Source organism: Tinamus guttatus, unplaced genomic scaffold (genome assembly GCF_059628265.1).
Source record: "Tinamus guttatus ecotype Peru unplaced genomic scaffold, ASM5962826v1 Tinamus_guttatus_pri_ptg000450l, whole genome shotgun sequence".
Taxonomy (NCBI): domain Eukaryota; kingdom Metazoa; phylum Chordata; class Aves; order Tinamiformes; family Tinamidae; genus Tinamus; species Tinamus guttatus.
Genome location: NW_028288984.1, coordinates 777494 through 798662, shown reverse-complemented (window position 1 = coordinate 798662; position 21169 = coordinate 777494). Strand labels below are relative to the sequence as shown.

The 21169-nt window shown below is 37.9% G+C and overlaps 1 protein-coding gene across 1 annotated transcript in view; it reads right to left on the bottom strand.

The window, feature by feature from the left end:
- Positions 1 to 21169, bottom strand: part of CNTLN (centlein) — a 175239-nt gene that overhangs the window by 133390 nt on the left and 20680 nt on the right. Inside the window, exon 3 of the mRNA XM_088532025.1 lies at positions 11872 to 11956. Within this exon, the coding sequence (XP_088388151.1) occupies positions 11872 to 11956 (85 nt within the window). The remainder of the gene's footprint in view (positions 1 to 11871; positions 11957 to 21169) is intronic.

The following is a 21169-nucleotide window of genomic DNA, read 5'->3' as shown; positions in this document are numbered from 1 at the left end:
GTTCTTTTAAAGGCATCCATATTCTAATACTTTTAAGGTTAAGGACACTGGAACTTTGTGTTCATATTCAGCAGCCCTATGTAGTTTCATGTATCACTTCCTCAGTTTCTTAAATCAAAACAGCATTTGATTTAAAATATTTTCCCACTAGTGACACTAAAACTACAGTAAGAAGCAGAGGAAACCTATGCCTAAGGCAAAAACGCATGTGTCCTTAATATTGAGATCTATTCAAATACTATCAGTGAGGTGTTTTTACAAAATAAGTATGTCTTTTGATCAATCTACAATACTGGTGGTAGCCAAATAACATCTCCAACCTGAAATTTGTTAATTCCAATTCATACATATGACAGGCACGAAGAAAGAATGAAAACCTTGAGAACAAAATGAATTAAAAGTCTTGAGAACAAATAACCATATAAAACAATACAGGAATCAGATCAGAAATCACATACAAAAGCTATTAATTTTGAACCTACATTTAATGACCTGGGCAAAAGCAGTAACTATGTCAGCAGTGAACTCAAAGTAACATGACTACCACTGGAAATGTCCATGCACGTTACAGGTAGCAGGCATTCCTGCGAAGCAAGCTGTGGAGACATCCGCAGAGCTTGCTCAGCGTGTTCATCAATGTCAGTATGTTGGTATCCTATACACCCACATTCCACACAGAAATTATCCACTATGGCATAAGCACAGTGTGATCCCACAGTTCTGAAAGCCTGAATAGCAGTGTGCACACCATCTTTTCCTCAAGCAATGTATGTTCTTCCTTCCTATTCTACAAAAATAACACTAAATAAAAATAATAGAAATAATAATGTTACTAAGCACAAAATCTTCAGTGAGTTACGTTCTAAAATTCATCAACTAGCTTAATACCCAATCTTTTTCAATGTTACAGAGATGAACTGTATCAAAAGCAGTGATTTCACATATTTGATTATGAAATTAAAGCTGATATATATAATATCTTCAACCAAACATTTTTTAAGCAACTGACGAGCTTCTATGGTACTCTGGCACCAGAAAAATATATTTGAGGATGTGCAATGACATCAATCTATTTAGCAAATACTTCTGTCTTTAAATGTATCTATTACTTTATGTTTTCTTGTATTGAATTTCTCTTCATTCTTATTTTTATTTGCTTTACTGAGACCTTTATTCTAACTTTGCTATATACCACTTTGAATATTTGTCTTCTGCAGACATCTTCCCTTTTGCTACACATTGCATTCTCACTTTTCCTGTATATTTTGTGCTCTTCTCTGCCATCTCCTAAAAATCTTCTCTATACATTGTTCCTTTATTTTTATTAATTCCATTTGTTTCTGACCAACACAGTCATCCATACACAAGAAAAACAATAAAACTTGTTACAAACTGATAAATGAAGCATACAACATAGAGAAAGCAAAATGTCCAAGCAAAAGCTTGGACACAACTATTCAACATAGTGAAAAATAGAAGAGAATACAGTTCAATTTTGCGGCAAATACTGAAAATATTAAACAAATGTTAAAATATAATATTAAGTAGATAGTGTAGTATTTTTCTTCATACATAAAAAATTTCATCCTATCAAACAACAACAAGAAAAAATTATTTTTCTTCTATTTCAAAAATTGTTAGCAAGTACTGGAGTATTTAAATAATGTAGCAAGTGATGTAATTTCTAACAGCAGTCTTTAAAAAGACAGGAAAAAAATGTGAATGTGAGCTAAAGAGAATGAAAAAATGGGTGAATGGGATAATCGGAGAAAAACAAAGGAAAACGTAGAAAACCTGTATGCTCGTATTCTCCCTTTTTTCTTCCTTAAATCTAGTGTTATTAATTCAAATCATCCAATCAACCAGACAAAAAAATCCCAAAGGATTCCATTAATACATCTTTTTACCAACAGTTCTGTCACATAAAGACACAGAAATGTGAAAATATAGAGCTTGCTTATATCTAAGACAGTGTTCAATTGTTAATTTAAGCTGAAACCTACAGCAAAGCTGCCTACTTTTATAATACTATTAATACTTCTATAGAGACTTCATTCTACACTCTCATTCTAACAGACTATAGTCAAGGTTTTCCTAAGGTATCGAAATTTTAAAAGTACTATTAATGAATTCAGAATAGCACAGACAATTAAGTTTTGATTTAAACTCACATACATGTACATGTATAAATACACACCAACATACACAATTTTTGATGTGTGCACACATACTTGTAAATAGTATGCACGCATCACCTGAAACACCTGAACACATGGGAAAGGTAATGGCCTAAACATTCATTTGTGCATTTTTATCTTTTACATACCAGTTTTTGTTTTACAATTATTAAGTGTAAAACCAATCACAGCAGATTTTTTTTATTGTGTCTTTTTCAGTTTGTGTCTGTGTTTGGTCTTCAAAAGGCAGATACAGCCATGTTCAGTAAGGAAGGAATAGGGATATGAAAAGACTCAGCTAAAGATGATGTTAGCGACTTTGTTTCAAGGCTCCTAGACACCAGGATTAGTCTTAACTCATCCAAATGAAAGTACCTCCTTTTCAGATATACAAAAATAAACTGTTACTGAGATGATTTTGTCACCTCTTTCAAAAAACAAATGAATCCACATTATCATGGGAAGCATCAGTTTGCTTGTCTCTCCCTAATTAACAGGTCATTACAGAACTTTACTAAAGAACTTTTGTGACTCTTCTTTCTATCTCAATGCTGCTTTTTTTTTAAACACTTACAATAAAATCTACCTTTGTAGATCACTCTTAAAAAGTATAAATTTTTGAAGATTCTACTGATTATAAACTTACTTACAGAGTTAAAAATAAGTCCTCATGCAAACTCAAGTTTCAGCTGCAGCTCTTTATGGCATCTAATGTTTGGGTATACAAACTACATAGTGTTACTACTTCATTTTACTACACAGTGTATTGAAGTTGTGATGCAGATATATATATATATACACCAAAGGTAAAGTCATAGTGATCTTAGGGTCTTCCTTGGAATGGAATAGTTTTGCAAGAGTTTGGAGGGCTAGTGGAGACCTAAGATATACCAACAAATATTTGAAAACCACCTTTTTCAATGTTACAGAGGTGAACTGTATCAAAAGCAGTGATTTCATATATTTGACTATGAAATTAAAGCTGATATATATAATTTCTTCAACCAAACATTTTTTAAGCAACTGACGAGCTTCTGTGGTACTCTGGCACATTTAAATTAAAATTGTTATCCAATATGAATTTAACACAGCATACTACCCTATGTAAGATACTGAAAGTGGTAGTGGAAACACTTCATTTGTGCTAGGAGTCTGTTTTTAAAAACAAAAGAGTTAGCATGTTAACTATTAGGAGTAATGCACTGTTTGATGTTGTTGCAGACATCATCACCGAGCTGCCATGCTTAAGCTTAAGATTTTTATTCCATAAACAAAAAACATTAAGAAGGGACCTAGAAACAATTGCTATGCACACTATCACTTTAAATGTTTGCCAAATTTTTATATTTTGAGGTGGAAGAGGGAAAACATTTATAGTACTTCTTTGGTCTCTTTTTTTTTTTTTAATTTGAAGTTAATTCTGTGCATGAGAATCAGACTGTATGGCTGCCTCTACACAGATTCATAAACAACAGATAAGGGCTCTTTCGTTACATTTTAAGATGTTAACTCAGACTTCTACTGACAGAGATATGAAATATTCCTAAGAATAATTCTAGCAGAAATGCCAAGCTGACATGCATGTCTGTGTTGCAACTAAGGATGCAGAAACACAATAATGCATCTGATTTGCCATTCGCTGCTGAAGTATTTAATGAGAAACACAAGTCTACATCTTACTAGTAAAACAATCTCCATCTACGACTGCAAGACAGAGACATTCATTCCATCATGACTACTGAAGCGATTACCTTAGAATCAAATAATCATCAGGTACCTTTATGATTTTCATCCCTCACGACGTAGATTTTGACACCGTCCCTCACAACATCCTCCTGGGCAAGCTCCAGAAGTGTGGGATAGATGAGTGGACAGTGAGGTGGATTAGGAACTGGCTGGATGGCAGAGCTCAGAGGGTGGTGATCAGCGGTGCAGAGTCTAGTTGGAGGCCTGTGGCTAGTGGGGTCCCCCAGGGGTCAGTGCTTGGTCCAGTCCTGTTCAATTTATTCATCAATGACCTGGATGAAGGCACAGAGTGCTCCCTCAGCAAGTTTGCTGATGATACCAAACTGGGAGGAGTAGCCGATACCCCAGAGGGCTGCACTGCCATCCAGAGGGACCTGGACAGACTGGACAACTGGGCGGTGAAAAACCTCCTGCAATTCAACAAGGCCAAGTGCAAGGTCCTGCACCTGGGGAGGAAGGAATAACCCCAGGCACCAGTACAGGCTGGGGACCGACCTTCTGGAGAGCAGCTCTGCGGAGAGGGACCTGGGTGTCATGGTGGATGACAAGTTGACCATGAGGCAGCAGTGTGCCCTCGTGGCCAAGAAGGCCAATGGGATCCTGGGGTGCATTAAGAAGAGTGTCTCCAGCAGGCCGAGGGAGGTGATCCTGCCCCTCTACTCAGCCCTGGTGAGGCCACATCTGGAGTATTGTGTCCAGTTCTGGGCTCCACAGTACAAGAGGGATGTGGAGCTGCTGGAGAGAGTCCAGCGCAGGGCCACAAGGATGATCAGGGGCCTGGAACATCTGCCCTATGAGGAGAGGCTGAGGGAGCTGGGCCTGTTCAGCCTGGAGAAGAGAAGGCTGAAAGGGGATCTAATCAGTGTCTATAACTACCTCAGGGGAGGCAGTGAGGAGGTGCTGGACTCTTTTCACTGGTGGCCACCAACAGAACTAGAGGAAACAGCCACAAACTGAAGCATCAAAAGTTCCACAGGAACTTAAGGAAAAATTTCTTAACAGTGAGGGTGACAGAGCACTGGAACAGGCTGCCCAGAGAGGTTGTGGAGTCTCCTTCTCTGGAGATCTTCAAAACCCGCTTGGACGCAGTCCTGTGCCACGTGCTCTAGGTGACCCTGCGTGTGCAGGGGGTTGGACTAGATGACCTCTAGAGGTCCCTTCCAACCCTAAGCATTCTATGATTCTATGATTCTGTGAACTTTTACTATGCATTTACATATTGCATGAAAAATGGTTAGAAAACAATAATCGGAAGTGACAAATCACTGTTTTGGGATTATTCTTTTTTGAAACACTTTTTCCTCAAAATTTCTAGTTCAACATTTATATATTATTTCCTTCTTTTCCCTTCAATCTTCTCTTTTCCCAGGAGGCGCTGAACAATAAGTAGGTGCCATTAAAAAAGAACCAGTAATATTTCATGATTTCTTCCTTCAGCTTCTTCTATTTTCACTCTATTTTTTTCAGCCTTTTTCTTAATCTTCATAGTTCTAAACTTGAACACTCACAAATGTCTAACATATAACATTTCTAAGTCACATTCAAACACACTCCTATCACAGAAACGAAAACACAAAAGAAAAAAATAAATCAAAGGCAAACAAAAGAAAATTGCTCTCTTTCATCTCATGACTATTCATTAGATTCTTTAATTATTTTCAGATGTAGTATGAACAGAAGTTCTATGTAAATAATTCATGAAAATGTAACCATATGTTACAGAAGTCATCTGCTGCACTTTCAACCCGTATGTTGTCCCTTCATAGCCTAAATGACAATGGCCAGTTACAATCTAAAACATAATCATTTTAAAATCCATATTGCTCCAAAAGGAAAAAGTCATCAGCACAGGAGGTACTTGACTCTCCAGAATCCTTCCAAAGGTGACAGTCTGTATTCACAAACTGAGCTTAGAACCCTCCTCCAAAAAAGAAATGCTATTAAAACAAAACCAGAAAAAAAACACAAAAATTGATGTGTCATGTGTCTTATGTATGAGTATTGCTAGCATATACTTTCATTGTTAATTCTTATTTTCCAAACCAGCCCTTAAACAGTGAAAAGGTGCATAAACATGCAACCATCTAAAGGAAAGGGACTCTTTGAGATAATAACTTAAAGAATGCTCCTAATAAAAAGAATGAAGCTATAACTAGGCACCAACAGGTCCCATCTCCACATGAATGCCACTGTTTGAATGTCCATTTCTATCAATAAGATGTACAGAAGAAAAAAATGCTTCTTAAAATTTTCAGTTCAAATATTCAAATGTGTTTACCTGTGATTTACAATTAGGAGAGAAAGGGCAGGCTTCTTTCTTGGGGGAGAGGGAGGAGTCTTTTTTTTTTTTGAGCAGGAGACAAAGAGATTAAAGATTCTCAAAGGTTTTTGTTTTGTTTTCCTCAATCCCAGGACCAAGTACAATGCTTCCAGAGAGCAGCAGATCACAAGTACGAGCCACTGACTTCAATCTGCTGCTGAGGAATATATCCTTACCTCCTTTTCTCCAGTGACTCGTGTTCCTGAATTCTCATCTGATCTATGGATTAAAGAAGGTTAAGCAGGATAAACCACTGAAGACTCTGTGTTCCTTACTGCCCTGTCTGGGCTTGTCTGATGCGATTAATTTGGTGCCTTCAGTAAAGTTTGATATCTTAATCAAAGCACCAAACAGAACTTTTCAATATGTGGTAGAAATAAACTGTGACTTTACGTAGTGGAACTAAAGTGGACAACTTTGCAACTCTAGGACCTCGCTGTCAGTATCATCAAAAGAATCATTGCTAGCAAGGTATCTGCTATGTAGGTCACAACACAGACAAAACTTTGCCATGGCATAAACCATTTCGTTCTACTCATTCCACCCCTTACAGCGACTTTGCTACTTCCCTCATACATTAGAAACAAGGTGCTTTCACTCTTTTCACTTGTCAAAATCTCCTACAATCTGCTGCATCACTTCTGGTTGTTGCTTCTGCTGCCAAGGTGTGACAGAAGCAATAGAGACCACCAGCTGAAGTGGGCATTTATGCCATGTTTTTGTATTGACAAGTCAGCCATTTCTGGCACATGAGCGATAGGTTTGCCATCGCCAAGCAAGGAATATCAAAGCTCTTTGCCCTGCAAGTGGACAATAATTAGAGGCAGTTTTGCATTAAAACACACAGCTCTAGCCTCACTGACAACAACATTTATCCTGCAGCTTCAGGATAAATCCGGCATCTTCCACAATACTGCAAGAATTGCAGTAATGCGTCTGCTGGATTTAGGTATTAATTGGTCATTTTCCTCTGTATTACGGCAGCCTCAAGAATCACCAAAGCAAACACTGACAATCCATTCAATTCTGACAATCCTGGATATGCCACAACCTTAAAAACGCCTTAACCACCAAGTACTATGAATAAATCCTCTTTCTCTTTTGCCTGGGAATTTCTATACCAGGAAGGACTGGATTTTACATAATATCTACAATACAGAACTGTAAAGCAGCACAGGTCAAAATATTGTTATATTGTCTACCCTCTCCTCTGTCCTTAGCAACTATATTTTGAAGTTGCTGAAGAAGCATCTCAGACTGTTGTGTCAAGCAGCAGAAAATCCAGAATATCTCCTCTTTCACCCCCAACCCAACTCCAAATCAAAACCAACAACCTGATGAAATGAGCTCATCTAATTGGAGAAGGCTGAAAGATACCATCTTGCTGTCCTTTCATGGGGGTAGGTTCACCCTCTCACAGCCATGCTGACCATATATACGCATAGGCAAATACATATTCACTAACATATGTCACTAAAACAACCAGATAAGGTGCTCAACACATCTAAAGAATCACTCCTATAATAAGAAACTACTTTTATTTAAATAAAAAATGACCACCCTATTGTAAGTATAATGGCTATCTGATAGTTATTCTTACCTGAAATGGACAATAAATTGCCAAAAATCCAATTCAACTCCTTAGAAGGCAAATGTGATCAGAGAGATGAGGCCAATAAAAACAAACTTTGTCTCCTTTCCAGGTTTGAATATTTAGCTCTGTTAGAGCCAATAAGAACCAAGCATTTCCCACCAGAAGGGCTGGCAGAGTACAAACTACATCACATTTTGTTGTTTGCTGTACTTTTTCCTGCCAAATCCAAGTCAATTTCTGGATATCTTTGTTGAAATGTTTCTCAAGGCAGGAACACCAAGTAATAAAGACCCAGAAGCTTTAGACAACTTCAAGGCTTGCTACACAGGGATTAATGTAAAGATCAAACATGGACTTATAGGACGCCAGGACAGGCTGCCCACTTGTGGCTGCTCTTTTGACATGAAGTGCAGGAATAATAAGGAAGTAGTAAGCCGCATACTTCCTCAGAATGGAGTAAGCTATATCACAGAAAGGCATTTTCAACTTGCAGACAAAGCATCCCTAAGGGGAGTTCGCACAAACGTACTAATGAGCTATAAAGATGCACCCTAATTTACTGCTTATTAATTTCTTTAGACAAACAAGCCCACAGGTATTAGCCGTAGCCATCATAATACCTAACTCAGGTAGCCTTGTATCAATAAATCAGAATCCACAGCATTCAGCACTGGAATTATAAATATTTTTCCCTCTTGTCTTCCTCACTCAATCCTTATCCTAAAGCAGACTCTTCTGCGTTAGTCCAAGGAGAAAGGTAACCAGAAGATGGTAGACAACAAGGCACAAACAGCAGTGCAGAGGGCTGTTCAATACTGCAGGCTCTATCCCTTTTTTTGAAATTCGCCTCAGTAAAAATTCTCCTGATGAAAAAAAATGTGTTAGTACCCTGAGATATCGTTAACCTGGAACTTTTATAAATCTCATTCACTGGAGAAACTTTTTCCATAAAGAGTTTATAAACTCTACATAATCTCACCACCATTGACGCATTCACTCAAACTCCCTATTACCAAAATTATTCTCAAGTCCCTCATTACAGTAGAATAATCAAGGTTATATGCTATTAGAAATAAAATGTTAAGATGGTAATAATGTGTGTATACATTTGTCTTAATTTAATAACATTTTATTACAAAGAAAAATACAGTCAGGAAAAAGTATAAAATTTAAGAATAAAATTTATTAATGTTAGTTAATGCTTGATGATAGAATCATGCTTCCTTCAATTGGAGCCATTAAAGGAGCATTAATACAGATTTACACAGCAAGCTGAAGATTTCCAAGCGCAGATTACGAGTCAAGCTAGTACTATTTTAACCCCTCTGGAGTATAACCAGTTAATAAGGTTTCTAAACATTACAAGGTCTAGGACAAAAAGATTAGCTTTAGTTCTTCCATATCAAAATTAGAAGGTAATTAATTAAAAAGTTTTAAAAGAAAGAAAACATTGAATATTACATTTAGTCATCTTTAGTTTTTCTATGTTCTAAAGGAAGCAGATGAATATGATTTATCTCTTGCATGCAATGCAGAAGACCAAATTATTATTTTCCCACAGCCCTCTGAAAATAGCAATCAAAATAGTTCATTATGTCCCAAATTTTAGCATATTCTTCCAAAAACTGTATTTATTAAGAAAAAGACAGTGTGGAAGACAAGTCCAATGACCTGTTTGAAACACATACAAATTCAATATGCCAGGTAGGAAACATTTTTTCAAGACAAAGGAAAACAGAAAGTGGTCAGTAGTCATTCTTCAGAAGAAAAATAGTGGGAAAAGATGGAGGGAAGTCCACTTAAAGGCAATACCTATATATCCTTTTCCTTGAAGAAGACACCATATATTTACAGCAATGATATATCTCTACTGAGAGAAGAGTTCTAAACCAATGATTTAATGCTAACGTTAGATGAAATACGAGCAGCAAGATCCTCTTATAACAGTTTAGCCACTCAAAAGAGCTGGACTTTTACCTCAGGAATAAACACATATATGCCAACTGAACTACAGCCAAGACCAAAAGTTACTCACTAGTCAACTACAAATACGGTTATTAAAAAAAAAAACACATCATTTTACAAATACTTTAATTAATACACATTTTTATATTGTAGTAGGCATTCTGCACAGCATTTTTCTCACTGCAGCTTTCATTAGAAAATTGCTTTAAGTTTTATGTAGCAATCTGTGTTGAAACTCAATTTTTTTTTATGCTGTACTGAAAGTCCAAAATGAAGATTTTCTAACCACTTTATAATTGAGCTTGGATTATTTGCTGAGTCTAAATCATTAAAAACACTCCAGGAATTCAATCGATGCCTCTCAGTTTCCATTCCCAGGCATCCTGGAAAACGGTGGAGTTAAGAATGGCAGATCTCTCTTCCTCAGTTACCTCTTTTATTTAGTTTGTTACATTTTCAACCCTTCTCCCCTTCCAGATGGCAACTGCCTCATTATCTTTCAGTTTCTGATTTCTAATCCATTTCAATTTTAGTTTCTACAACCGATCAGAAACAACGTACAGTAAACTCAAGGAGAGGAATGGAGAGGTCCAAGTGCTGACACAGCAAGTAGCCCCTGTTATACACATTACAGAACACATTACAGAACACAAAGTCCTACAAGCTTCTGAAACATGCATGCTCCCTTTCACCTAAGAACAGCAAATAGCTTAGAAATGCAAAAATAATCATGCATAACTTTAATAACAATTATGTACATATAAGCACCAGATGCAATATGAATCATACTTCCAGCCCTGAGGAGACAGAACAAAAACTCCAGTCACTGATTTAATATAAAATAAAAGAGGTGACTAATCTCATTTCACTGCTGCTTCCAGTCAGGCAACAAGCATGCTGGGCTTATTTTGAATAAATCAGAGGTAAAATAAATCAGAATAGATAGGGAAAACCCAGTTTACCTGAGGCATTTTCAAATGTAAGGAAAAAAGCTCTACTTCGCAGCCTTTTGACCCCACAACGGGCAAGATTTAGACACTGGAAAGCACACTGGACGTCAGTGTTTTTGCTACCATTGTTATCACTAACTCTCTCTCTCACAATTCATCCGGCTGTAACATCCTTAATAATGGAAAGGACATTCTGCTCATGCTATAATTTGAAGAAGGCGATTGTTTAAGGTTTATGAAGAAAAGAGGGGTGAAAGGGCTATTGCTCTCTCCCAGTTACTTAGCACCCATTAGGGATGGATTTCGTTAGCATAGTATTTCAAGTCCTATGAAGTGTTCTAATGTTTTGACTACATTTTAAATAATTATCTTGATTTTCACGATTTTAACTTACATTCCATCAGTGTCACAAATGCTTTGTTCAGTATGTGATTTTACACTTCATTTTTTACTGATGCAATTACTCATCTTTGAGTAAACAGTTAAAAAGTCATAGCTCAACCTGTGTTTTTTATTGAATATAAGATTTTTTCAGATTTATCAGTACTGTTTTACAGTTTATGCTAATATTTAACTTCCATAGTATACATTATACATTAGTAACACTAAAAATACATAGTTAAGTTTCTTTTGGGTTACTGTATGTCTAGCCTATTCTGCCTACCTGTCTACCTATTCTGCAAAATGTTTTATCTTAGCTTACTACCTTTGCCAGAATTCCAGATCTGTCCACAATACAGGAATATTACAAGCATAAACCTAATCAGGATTTTCCTAAATTACAATCTACACTAAAAGGAGAAATGGGAAATGAGAAAGAAAGAGAGCATGCTTTGAACACTGAGCATCAGCTCATCAAATCTGCATCAGTCAGTAAATGAGGCAAGCATGTGTAAGCTGAAACTTTTCAAAAAGTTTAATCTAAACACACAGAAACTTTTTTAGTGAAAGGCCAACTTTTTGAAAAAATCTGCTAAGTTTACTAATACTTTATTAGAAAGTTTCTCTGAGCGACCCGAGACTTTCCCCTTAGGACAAAACAATTTTCATACCTTAAAAAATAAATTAATGCCTTTGATAAAAGTTTCCTTAACTGCTCTATTTAAAGATAATACAAACCTGTTCCAAGCTTTCTATTTGGCTGTCTTTGACTTGCAAAATTTCTAATACCCTCCTGTCCTTGACTTCAGCTTTCTGCTTTTCTCTGGAAACAAACAAAAATAGACACTTTATTAGTCATAATTTACAGCTAATCATTTGAATTTTTCATGTCCTGATAATGAATGTCATTTCAAAGCAAAGAAAATTAAATTATCTGAACCTGACAGGCCTTGCAGAATTAATCACGGAGCATATGGCAAGTGACAGAAAATTCCATCGATAAGCAGCTAAGACAACTTTATTTTAAAAGAAACAGAAGACAGAGGCTTTAAATGTAATTTTTAAACATGCAAAATTATCTGTCTTTCTCCCCAAATGCAGAAAGTGTATCTCTCTCTATAGATAGAACAAAATGTTTGTTTGTTTTTCCCTTCATATCACATAGAGACACTAACTTGTGTCTGAGAGTCTTACAGGCCATGCGATGCACGGTCTGAATTTTCTGTCTGAAACAAAGGATAACTGAACACCTCCTGAAGACCATGGATAACTATTTTATTTAATGATACCTGCACATACACAGTATCTACAGTCAGAGAGGTGACCTGGGGAGTGGGAGGAGCAGAGGCAAAGGCAGGGTAGAGGACTGGGATATTTGGGTAATGGAGATGACCACAGCTCCTGCTATTTGGTTAATAAACATACGCTATAGGTATATTCACAATACTTAACATAAAAGAAAAAAAGTTAATGATTTTTTAGCACTTTACAGAAAACCTCTCCTCATTGCTGTCCTTTTTCTAAATTGAGCTTTAAAAGCCAATACCTTTAACAGCTTCTCTCCTAGACAGGATTAAAACAGTAATGCTACATAGATTCTTTAGCATACGACAGATTTTTTTTATCACATTTAACTGTCATTGAAGGACTGAAAAACAGGCCCTTCAAGAAGTGGCCAAAAAGTTAAGGCATTCCCAACACCACAGCTGGCAGAGAAGCTGAAACATACATACAGATTATCCTTGCTCTGACATAAGATGGCCCTAAAACCTATGAAATTGTATTCAAAAAACTTAACATTACAGCAGAATGCAAATATATGCAAACTGGAAGAGAATGAAAGTGTGCTGTAGCCAAGCTTGCGAATCTTACATACTGCCAAGTACAAGAATTAGTTGTCTGCAAAAGGCTTGATTTGCAAAAGGAACACAGTATTTTATGAAAAGGGACCATTAAGGGTAACAAATTGGTGTAACTCTGTTTCTGCATTACTATTACATTACTACATGTAACAGTGTTAAAAAATAGAGATTTTAAAAGCTAAACTCTCCGCTCTTAATGCCCTCATTTCACGATTTTTAATAAAGTGCTAAAATATAGAGACTGAGTCTATAAATAAGAATCATGTGGAATTTAAAACAAAAATAGCCAAAAATTCAAAAACCCCAAAATCTTCTAACAGTAAGTGATACAAATGTAACAGTACTAGCACATCATACTAATACTAGAAAAACTCTGTAGTTTAGGAAAAACTTAAATGAAAAGATGTATATTTAAAGACTTATCCTTTAGGTTAGGGGGAAAAAAAAAAGCTGGATAGACATGAATGATTTTCCTTCTGAAAGATTTAAAAAAGAAAAAAAAAAAACTTATCTCCTCCAGGCTAAACAGGCCCAGCTCGCTTAGTCTTTCCTCATACGATAGATCATAGAATCATAGAATGCTTAGGGTTGGAAGGGACCTCTAGAGATCATCTAGTCCAACCCCCCTGCACACGCAGGGTCACCTAGAGCACGTGGCACAGGGTGGCATCCAAGCTGGTTTTGAAGATCTCCAGAGAAGGAGACTCCTCAACCTCTCTGGGCAGCCTGTTCCAGTGCTCTGTCACCCTCACTGTTAAGAAAATTTTCCTTAAGTTCCTGTGGAACTTTTGATGCTTCAGTTTGTGACCATTACCTCAAGTTCTGTTGGTGGCCACCAGTGAAAAGAGGCCAGCACCATCCTCCTCACTGCCTCCCTTGAGGTACTTATAGACACTGATTAGATCCCCTCTCAGCCTTCTCTTCTCCAAGCTGAACAGGCCCAGCTCCCTCAGCCTCTCCTCATAGGGCAGATGTTCCAGGCCCCTGATCATCCTTGTAGCCCTGCGCTGGACTCTCTCCAGCAGCTCCACATCCCTCTTGTACTGTGGAGCCCAGAACTGGACACAATACTCCAGACGCGGCCTCACCAGGGCTGAGTAGAGGGGCAGGATCACCTCCCTCGACCTGCTGCAGACGCTCTTCTTAATGCAGCCCAGGATCCCATTGGCCTTCTTGGCCCACGAGGGCACACTGCTGCCTCATGGTCAACTTGTCGTCCACCATGACACCCAGGTCCCTCTCCGCAGAGCTGCTCTCCAGAAGGTCGGTCCCCAGTCTGTACTGGTGTCTGGGGTTATTCCTTCCACCCCAGGTGCAGGACCTTGCACTTGGCCTTGTTGAATTGCATGAGGTTTTTCACCGCCCAGTTGTCCAGTCTGTCCAGGTCCCTCTGGATGGCAGCGCAGCCCTCTGGGGTATCGGCTACTCCTCCCAGTTTGGTATCATCAGCAAACTTGCTGAGGGAGCACTCTGTGCCTTCATCCAGGTCATGGATGAATAAATTGAACAGGACTGGACCAAGGACTGACCCCTGGGGGCCCCCGCTAGCTACAGGCCTCCAACTAGACTCTGCACCGCTGATCACCACTCTCTGAGCTCTGCCATCCAGCCAGTTCCTAATCCACCTCACTGTCCACTCATCTATCCCACACTTCCGGAGTTTGCCCAGGAGGATGTTGTGAGGGACGGTGTCAAAAGCCTTGGTGAAGTCAAGATAGACGACATCCACCGCTCTCCCCTCATCTATCCAGACGGTCATTTCATCATAGAAGGCTATCAGGTTAGTCAAACAAGATTTCCCCTTGGTGAATCCATGCTGACTACTCTTGAGCACCTTCTTGTCCTCCATGTGCTTGGAGACAACGGCCAGCATGAGCCGTTCCATCACTTTTCCGGGGATGGAGGTGAGGCTCACTGGCCTGTAGTTGCCTGGGTCCTCCTTCTTGCCTTTTTTGAAGACTGGCTTTTTTGAAGATGCTCAAGTCTCTTAACCATCTTCGCGGCTCTACGCTGGACCATCTCTAGAAGCTCCACATCCCTCTTGACCTGGGGAGTCCAGACCTGCACCCCAATACTCCAGGTGCGGCCTCACCAGAGCTGAGCAGAGGGGCAGGATCCCCTTCCCTCCACCTGCTGGCAACGCTCCTCCTCATACACGCCAGGATCCCATTGGCCTTCTTGGCCACAAGGGCACATTGCTGCCTCATCATTAACCTGTTGTCTATCAGGACTCCCAAATCCCTCTCTGCGGAGCTGCTTTCCAGCAGGTAAACCCCTAATCTGTCCTGGTGCCTGGGATTATTCCTCCTCACGTGCAGGACCCTGCACTTGTCCTTGTTGAACCTCCCGAGGTTCCTCTCTGCCCAACTCTCCATCCTGTCTAGGTCCCTCTGAATGGCAGTACAGCCCTTGGTAGTGTCGGCCACTCCTCCCAGTTTGGTCTCATCTGCAAATTGCTGAGGGAGCACTCTGTGCCCTCATCCAAGTCATTAATGAACAAGTTGAACAGCACCCAGGCCAGTGCTGACCCTGGCAGGACACCACTGGCCACAGGCCTCCAACTAGACTTGGCCCTATTTATCATGATCCTCTGGACTCTGCCATCCAACCAGTCCTCAGTCCATCTCACTGCCCACTCATCTAACCCACACTTCCTGCGCTTGCCCACAAGTATGTTATGGGAGATGGTGTTGAAAGCCTTGCTGAAGTCAAGGTAGAGAACATCCACTGATATCTGCTCATCTACCCATCTAGTCACCCCATCATGAAAGGCTATCAGGTTTGCCAAATGTGACTTCCCGTTGGTGAATCCATGCTGACTACTCCTCATCACCTTCTTTTTCTCCACATGCCTAGAAATTGGCCTCAGGAGGAGCTGCTCCATCACCTTTCCAGGGAGGGAGGTGAGGCTGACCAGCCTGCAGTTTCCCAGTTCCTCCCTCCTGCCCCTTTTGCGTGGAGTGACATCGGCTTCTTCCAGTCCTTGAGCACCTTCCCTGCTCTCCATGTCCCCTAAGGATCGTGCGAAGTGGCTGACCCCCCATCAGTTCCCTCAGCACTCGCAGGTACGGCTTACTGGGGTGCGGCAAGTACTTTTCATTCCAAGTATTATGGCACTGCGTAGTTTCTCAGCTCTTAATTGCAACTAGATTACGTACAAATTTAAGATTATACACGTGAATAAATGCTTTGCTAGATCAAAAATTTTAAAAGCTGCAAAAGACAAAATAAAGTCTTTTTTACAGTTACAAACAATAATGTGTAGACATAGAGGCTGCAACACAAAATACATGGCTCATGAACCACGTTATAACATTGCACTCTGACCTCAAAAGCTTAACTGCTGACTGAAATGTCCCACCCATGACTTCCTCCAAAAATGCCGCAATTTCTTTGATGTTTTCAACTTCCTTCAGCTCTATTTCCCCAAGAAATAAACTCTAACTCTTTCCAGTCATTTTGCATCTACCACTCACCACGTCTTGCTGTGGTAATCCTCTCTCTTCTAACAACAACCTCCTGTCAAAAATTCATCTTTTTTCTACATCTAAACTAAATTTAATACAAATACTGGAAGTCTTTTAAATCAGCCATGAAATCATCACTTGAAAATTAATTAAATTGGTTTTCTAATAGATTAATTGATCTGAAAACCTGATGGGTCAAGTAAATCTCTCAAAGCGAGTCTCAAAAGAACTCCATAGCTTTTTTTGTTGTTGTTTATTCGTTTGCTGGGGGTAGGGAGGGCGGGGATTGTTTGATGATTTATTTAAAGAGAGAATTGGAAGCAAGTGAGTAAACCAGAAGACCTCTAAACCAAAAGGACCAACTGTTCTAGAGATCTGAAAAGTCAATTTTATTGGTATCTGAGCACAATAACTTTAGGCCGCACAAATGGCTCCCACCTCATTGAGGAAGAGACTTTTATCACAAATTAAAGCCGAGAATGTGCCTGTATGTATAAATACATATGTATAAATACACACAATCCAGTAGACCAAACTCTATTCCTAACCACAGTATTTTCCCTATACATCAGATGTTTGGTTAAAATCTCCTTTGAACAAAACTGTCCAGGAAGAAAGTTTGCAAACACGGATCTACATCCATCATAGCAAATGGAAAACTAGGGTAATGCCACCAAATATAGTGTCACACAACTTACCACACCTAGCTGAAGGAAAGCAAGAAAAAGCAAACCCTAATGATCAGAATGTAAACATACAAAGGATGTTGTCAGAAGCCTAAAGCATACATTTAAACCTCATATGGAACTTTATCAGCAGCTCCTCCTGGTGGCACAGGATGACTTCCAATACCCATTACAGGACACCTCCCCACAGACCCTCTAGGTAATGTGACTGAAACTTATTGGATCTGCTGTAGTCCCTTAAAATAAGATTTGATATGAATGGCAGTAACCCCTTCCTGCTTAGCAAGTATTCCTGGTACTACCTCCTGGTAGCAAGTATTCAGAAAAATCTTAAACTGATTTAATTCAGCAGTTAAATATTTACAATATATTTAAAAAGTACACTGGAATATGGGAAAAAAATCAGGCACTGTCAAGAAGCTGATGATGATCAATGACTGAGACAAACTCCTGTTTAGCTAATTAGAACCACTGATGAGCAATAATGATGTGAGCTAAGAATATTTGCAGACTTCTTTAGGATGAAAAATGGAGTGAAGAGAGGCTGTCAATTTGTACAAGTTTTAAGCTCCAATCAGTTTTCCCATAGGTACAACCTATTCAAAATGTTCAACACAGCTGTATTTAGTCATACAGATTATCTAGATTCCACTTTCCACAAAAACACAGAAATGGAGAAAATAATCTTAGCTAACGATTTTTCTATGTTATCTATGCTATGTATTATAAATCAAGACAGGATAGTATTTTCTGAGTTTTGGCCCATTTTTAATGGCTTGTCAAAAATGAAATATTAGACTGTGAAGAAACATTTAACTATGAAGGAAGTGTGAAAATAGAATTATCATCATAAAAACCTCAAGATTTTCAAGAACCAAATGTTTGGTGAGGTCTAAAAATATTGAGATTCCTAAAATCTTCAGCAAAATCAGTCTAGGGAGGAGGCATTTTGTATCCTACCATAGGTCTTAATTTATGTCAGTCAAGCAATTAACGATTTGTTAAGAAAAATAATTAAGTGGTATATAACTATTCAATTTTTTATATCTATTAAATAAAAAACCATCAGCTTGCTGTTCAGACATTTCTTTGAATACCTCATTTCAGTTTTACTAAAAGGAACATTTCTGAGGATTTAACACGTTTGGCCTTAAATACCCTGGAAGCTTTGAACTGTGGGGTTAAAAAAAAAAAGACGTTATTGAATATTATAAAAAATAAACTGCATCTAGAAAATTGTTATTTTGAGGTTTTTTTTTTTAATCTAAAGGATACAGAATTAAGAAGGTAATACAATATCAGTTTGTATGGTGCAGCATTTAGTTTGGTTATTATCTCTCCTGTTCTTCAGTTTTCTGACAGACTTGATACATGCGCATACATTCATTCTTGTTACTAAATAGGAAATGAATCACCCATATATAGAGTGAAGTTATATAAAAGACACTCTTGTCACTGTAAATATGCCACCAATGACCAATACCACAGTTTACTGTGTGCAGACATCTCTGTGCTTGCACAGTCCATAGTTGGCAGAAAAAGGGTTTGAGCCTGTACTCTTTCAGCTGAAACTTAACTGTATTTCCTCTGTATCTATTAAGAAAGGAAGATGAAAACTCAAAGTGAAAAAAAAAATAATAATACAGTTTAATTTCACCTCTGCCCTTAGAAGTAGAAAGTTTGTGTCACAATACATTTTTCAATTGACACATAATTAATTACCAGTTTATCCTTTTTAAACTTCTAATATTTATAAACAATGTTTTTAAAAGATTTAGACAGATGAGAAGAAACATTTAAATAGCTCACTTCAACACAGAAATAATTTTTTACAGAAAATTGTATAAGCCTATTTGTGCTTTTTAAAAAAAGATTTAGGATTGAAATACTGAAAAATTATAAATTCTTATTTCCTTAGATACTAATTTATTTCTTTATAGAGCTATATTTGCTATCTACTCCACTATGTGAGAACTGAAAAGTAGCATTGCAGAAAATATTTTTTCCTGCATTTTTAAGTCAATCAATTTCATCCATTGGATGATTTAATAAAGCCTCTAATTTTAAGCAATACACGTACAATGCTATGCATATCTTTATACCAAGTTGTATGGAAAATTAAGCGACATTTTTCCTTAATAATTTTGCAAACATTTTTCATCTAAAACACACAAGCTTTTTACAGTGTTCAAAATATCAGCACTTCAGAACAGACTGTATTAACATCTGCACATCACCAGGGTTTCCCCCAAGGATTTTTAAATGATGCCTGCCTGTGCTGAATAAAGTGCTAACTTGCACCTTGCATTTCAAACTGTGTCCTGAGCAGCCATCCAGTTGGTACAACACCAGCTGAATTCCCAGAGGCCACTGTTCAATCAGGCTTGACTGCAATTATCATGTCAATATTTTGTGCTCCGATATGCAGATATGCACACATACAAGCTGCATAATACTTTCTTCTCCATGGAATGTTGACTTATGTTCAATGTTCTGAGAATTTTTAATGAAACAAGATATTAAACTTTCATCAACTGTAGACAATCACAATTATTTGACCTTAGATAGAAAGGTTATGCCCTTATGCTCTATTATTCTGTCTACTTTATTGACTGATGATAACTAGACTCCACTTTATTTTAAATTCAGAGTGACAAAATAGTAAGGTACCTTGGAAATGTTGTTAACTCTTGCTTACTTCCTATTTCTCTTCTCGTTTTTCATAAGTGCTATCAAAAAGCTGCTGCAAGCTATCTATCATTACTTTGAAAGATGCAAGTTGCAGCTCTTTATTTCTCAATTAACATCAGCAATCTATATAGCTCATACCTACAGCACACGCACTAATCCTTTTGCATAGGAAGTATGTCATTTTCTGTACATCTGCTAATCTTCACCCAGTTAGGAACCAATGACAACCTGATGTTTAACGTTTGTTTGACAACCTGCTATGCACCATACGATTACAAGGATAGCACAAATTGCAGCATAGTAAGTTTTTGTAATTATCATTTTGATAATTCTTCAGTTATTTTTGATGACTTGTTCTTCAGCCTAGTTTTCTTCCATTTATATATCCTTAGACTGAAGCAATTCCCCAGGAAAAAGAACAGAATCTGTATTAATGCTGGCACTAGCATTCACAGTCTCATTGCTTCCAATTAGAGTGAGTTTAAGTCTTGCAAGACTACAACACAAATGGATTTTAGGCACGGAAAACATGTATTTAAGGCCAGCCTGCCATGTGTATGTGTTTGCAAGAGTATAATCTAGAATAACACAGTTACTAAGTGTTTTATCACCGCCACAGTCCACAGCCTGATCACTGTGGAATCCATCTGCACCTTCTTTTCATAAGGAAGCGAGTCAGCTAGAAGCCCCAAAGGATAAGTCAGCATCAGTTGATCCTTTCAGGATTTCATGTATTGGAAGGGTCTTAAGGAAGGCTCTCAGAGTTTATATGAGGCTTTCAGTATCTTTGATTTGAACCCCAAATCTATTTCAGTTTTTACAAGAATTTACCTGTAAAAGGTGCCAGAAAGCACCTTTTTAATTCATCATCAAAAAAATGCATGTTTCAAAAGGCTTCAGTGAACTAGAAATAGCATGCTCTTTACATAATACTGAGATCAATAGTATTTAAAGTAGCTTAAAAGTACACTAACATGAGATATATTTTTACAGTGGCTTGTTTGAAAATACCTGGAGGCTTTTACATATCCCAAAGGCATTTCTCATTTGCACAGTAAAGATAATTTTTTGTTTATATCTGAATATTAAAACGGGAATACAGTTACCAGCAAGAACTGCAAAGACTGCTGAAAAGTAAAATATCATTGGTGTATTATTGGAATTAACAGCAGAGCCATAAAAAGACACAGTTAATTTTTTTTACAATTTTAGGGCAGGTGAACTTCTATTTTGGGACTGTGAAAGCATTTCAAAACAGCAGACAAATAATAGAAACCTATCGTGAATTTCATACCACCAACCCCAAATTATACCTTCTACATTTTTCTGT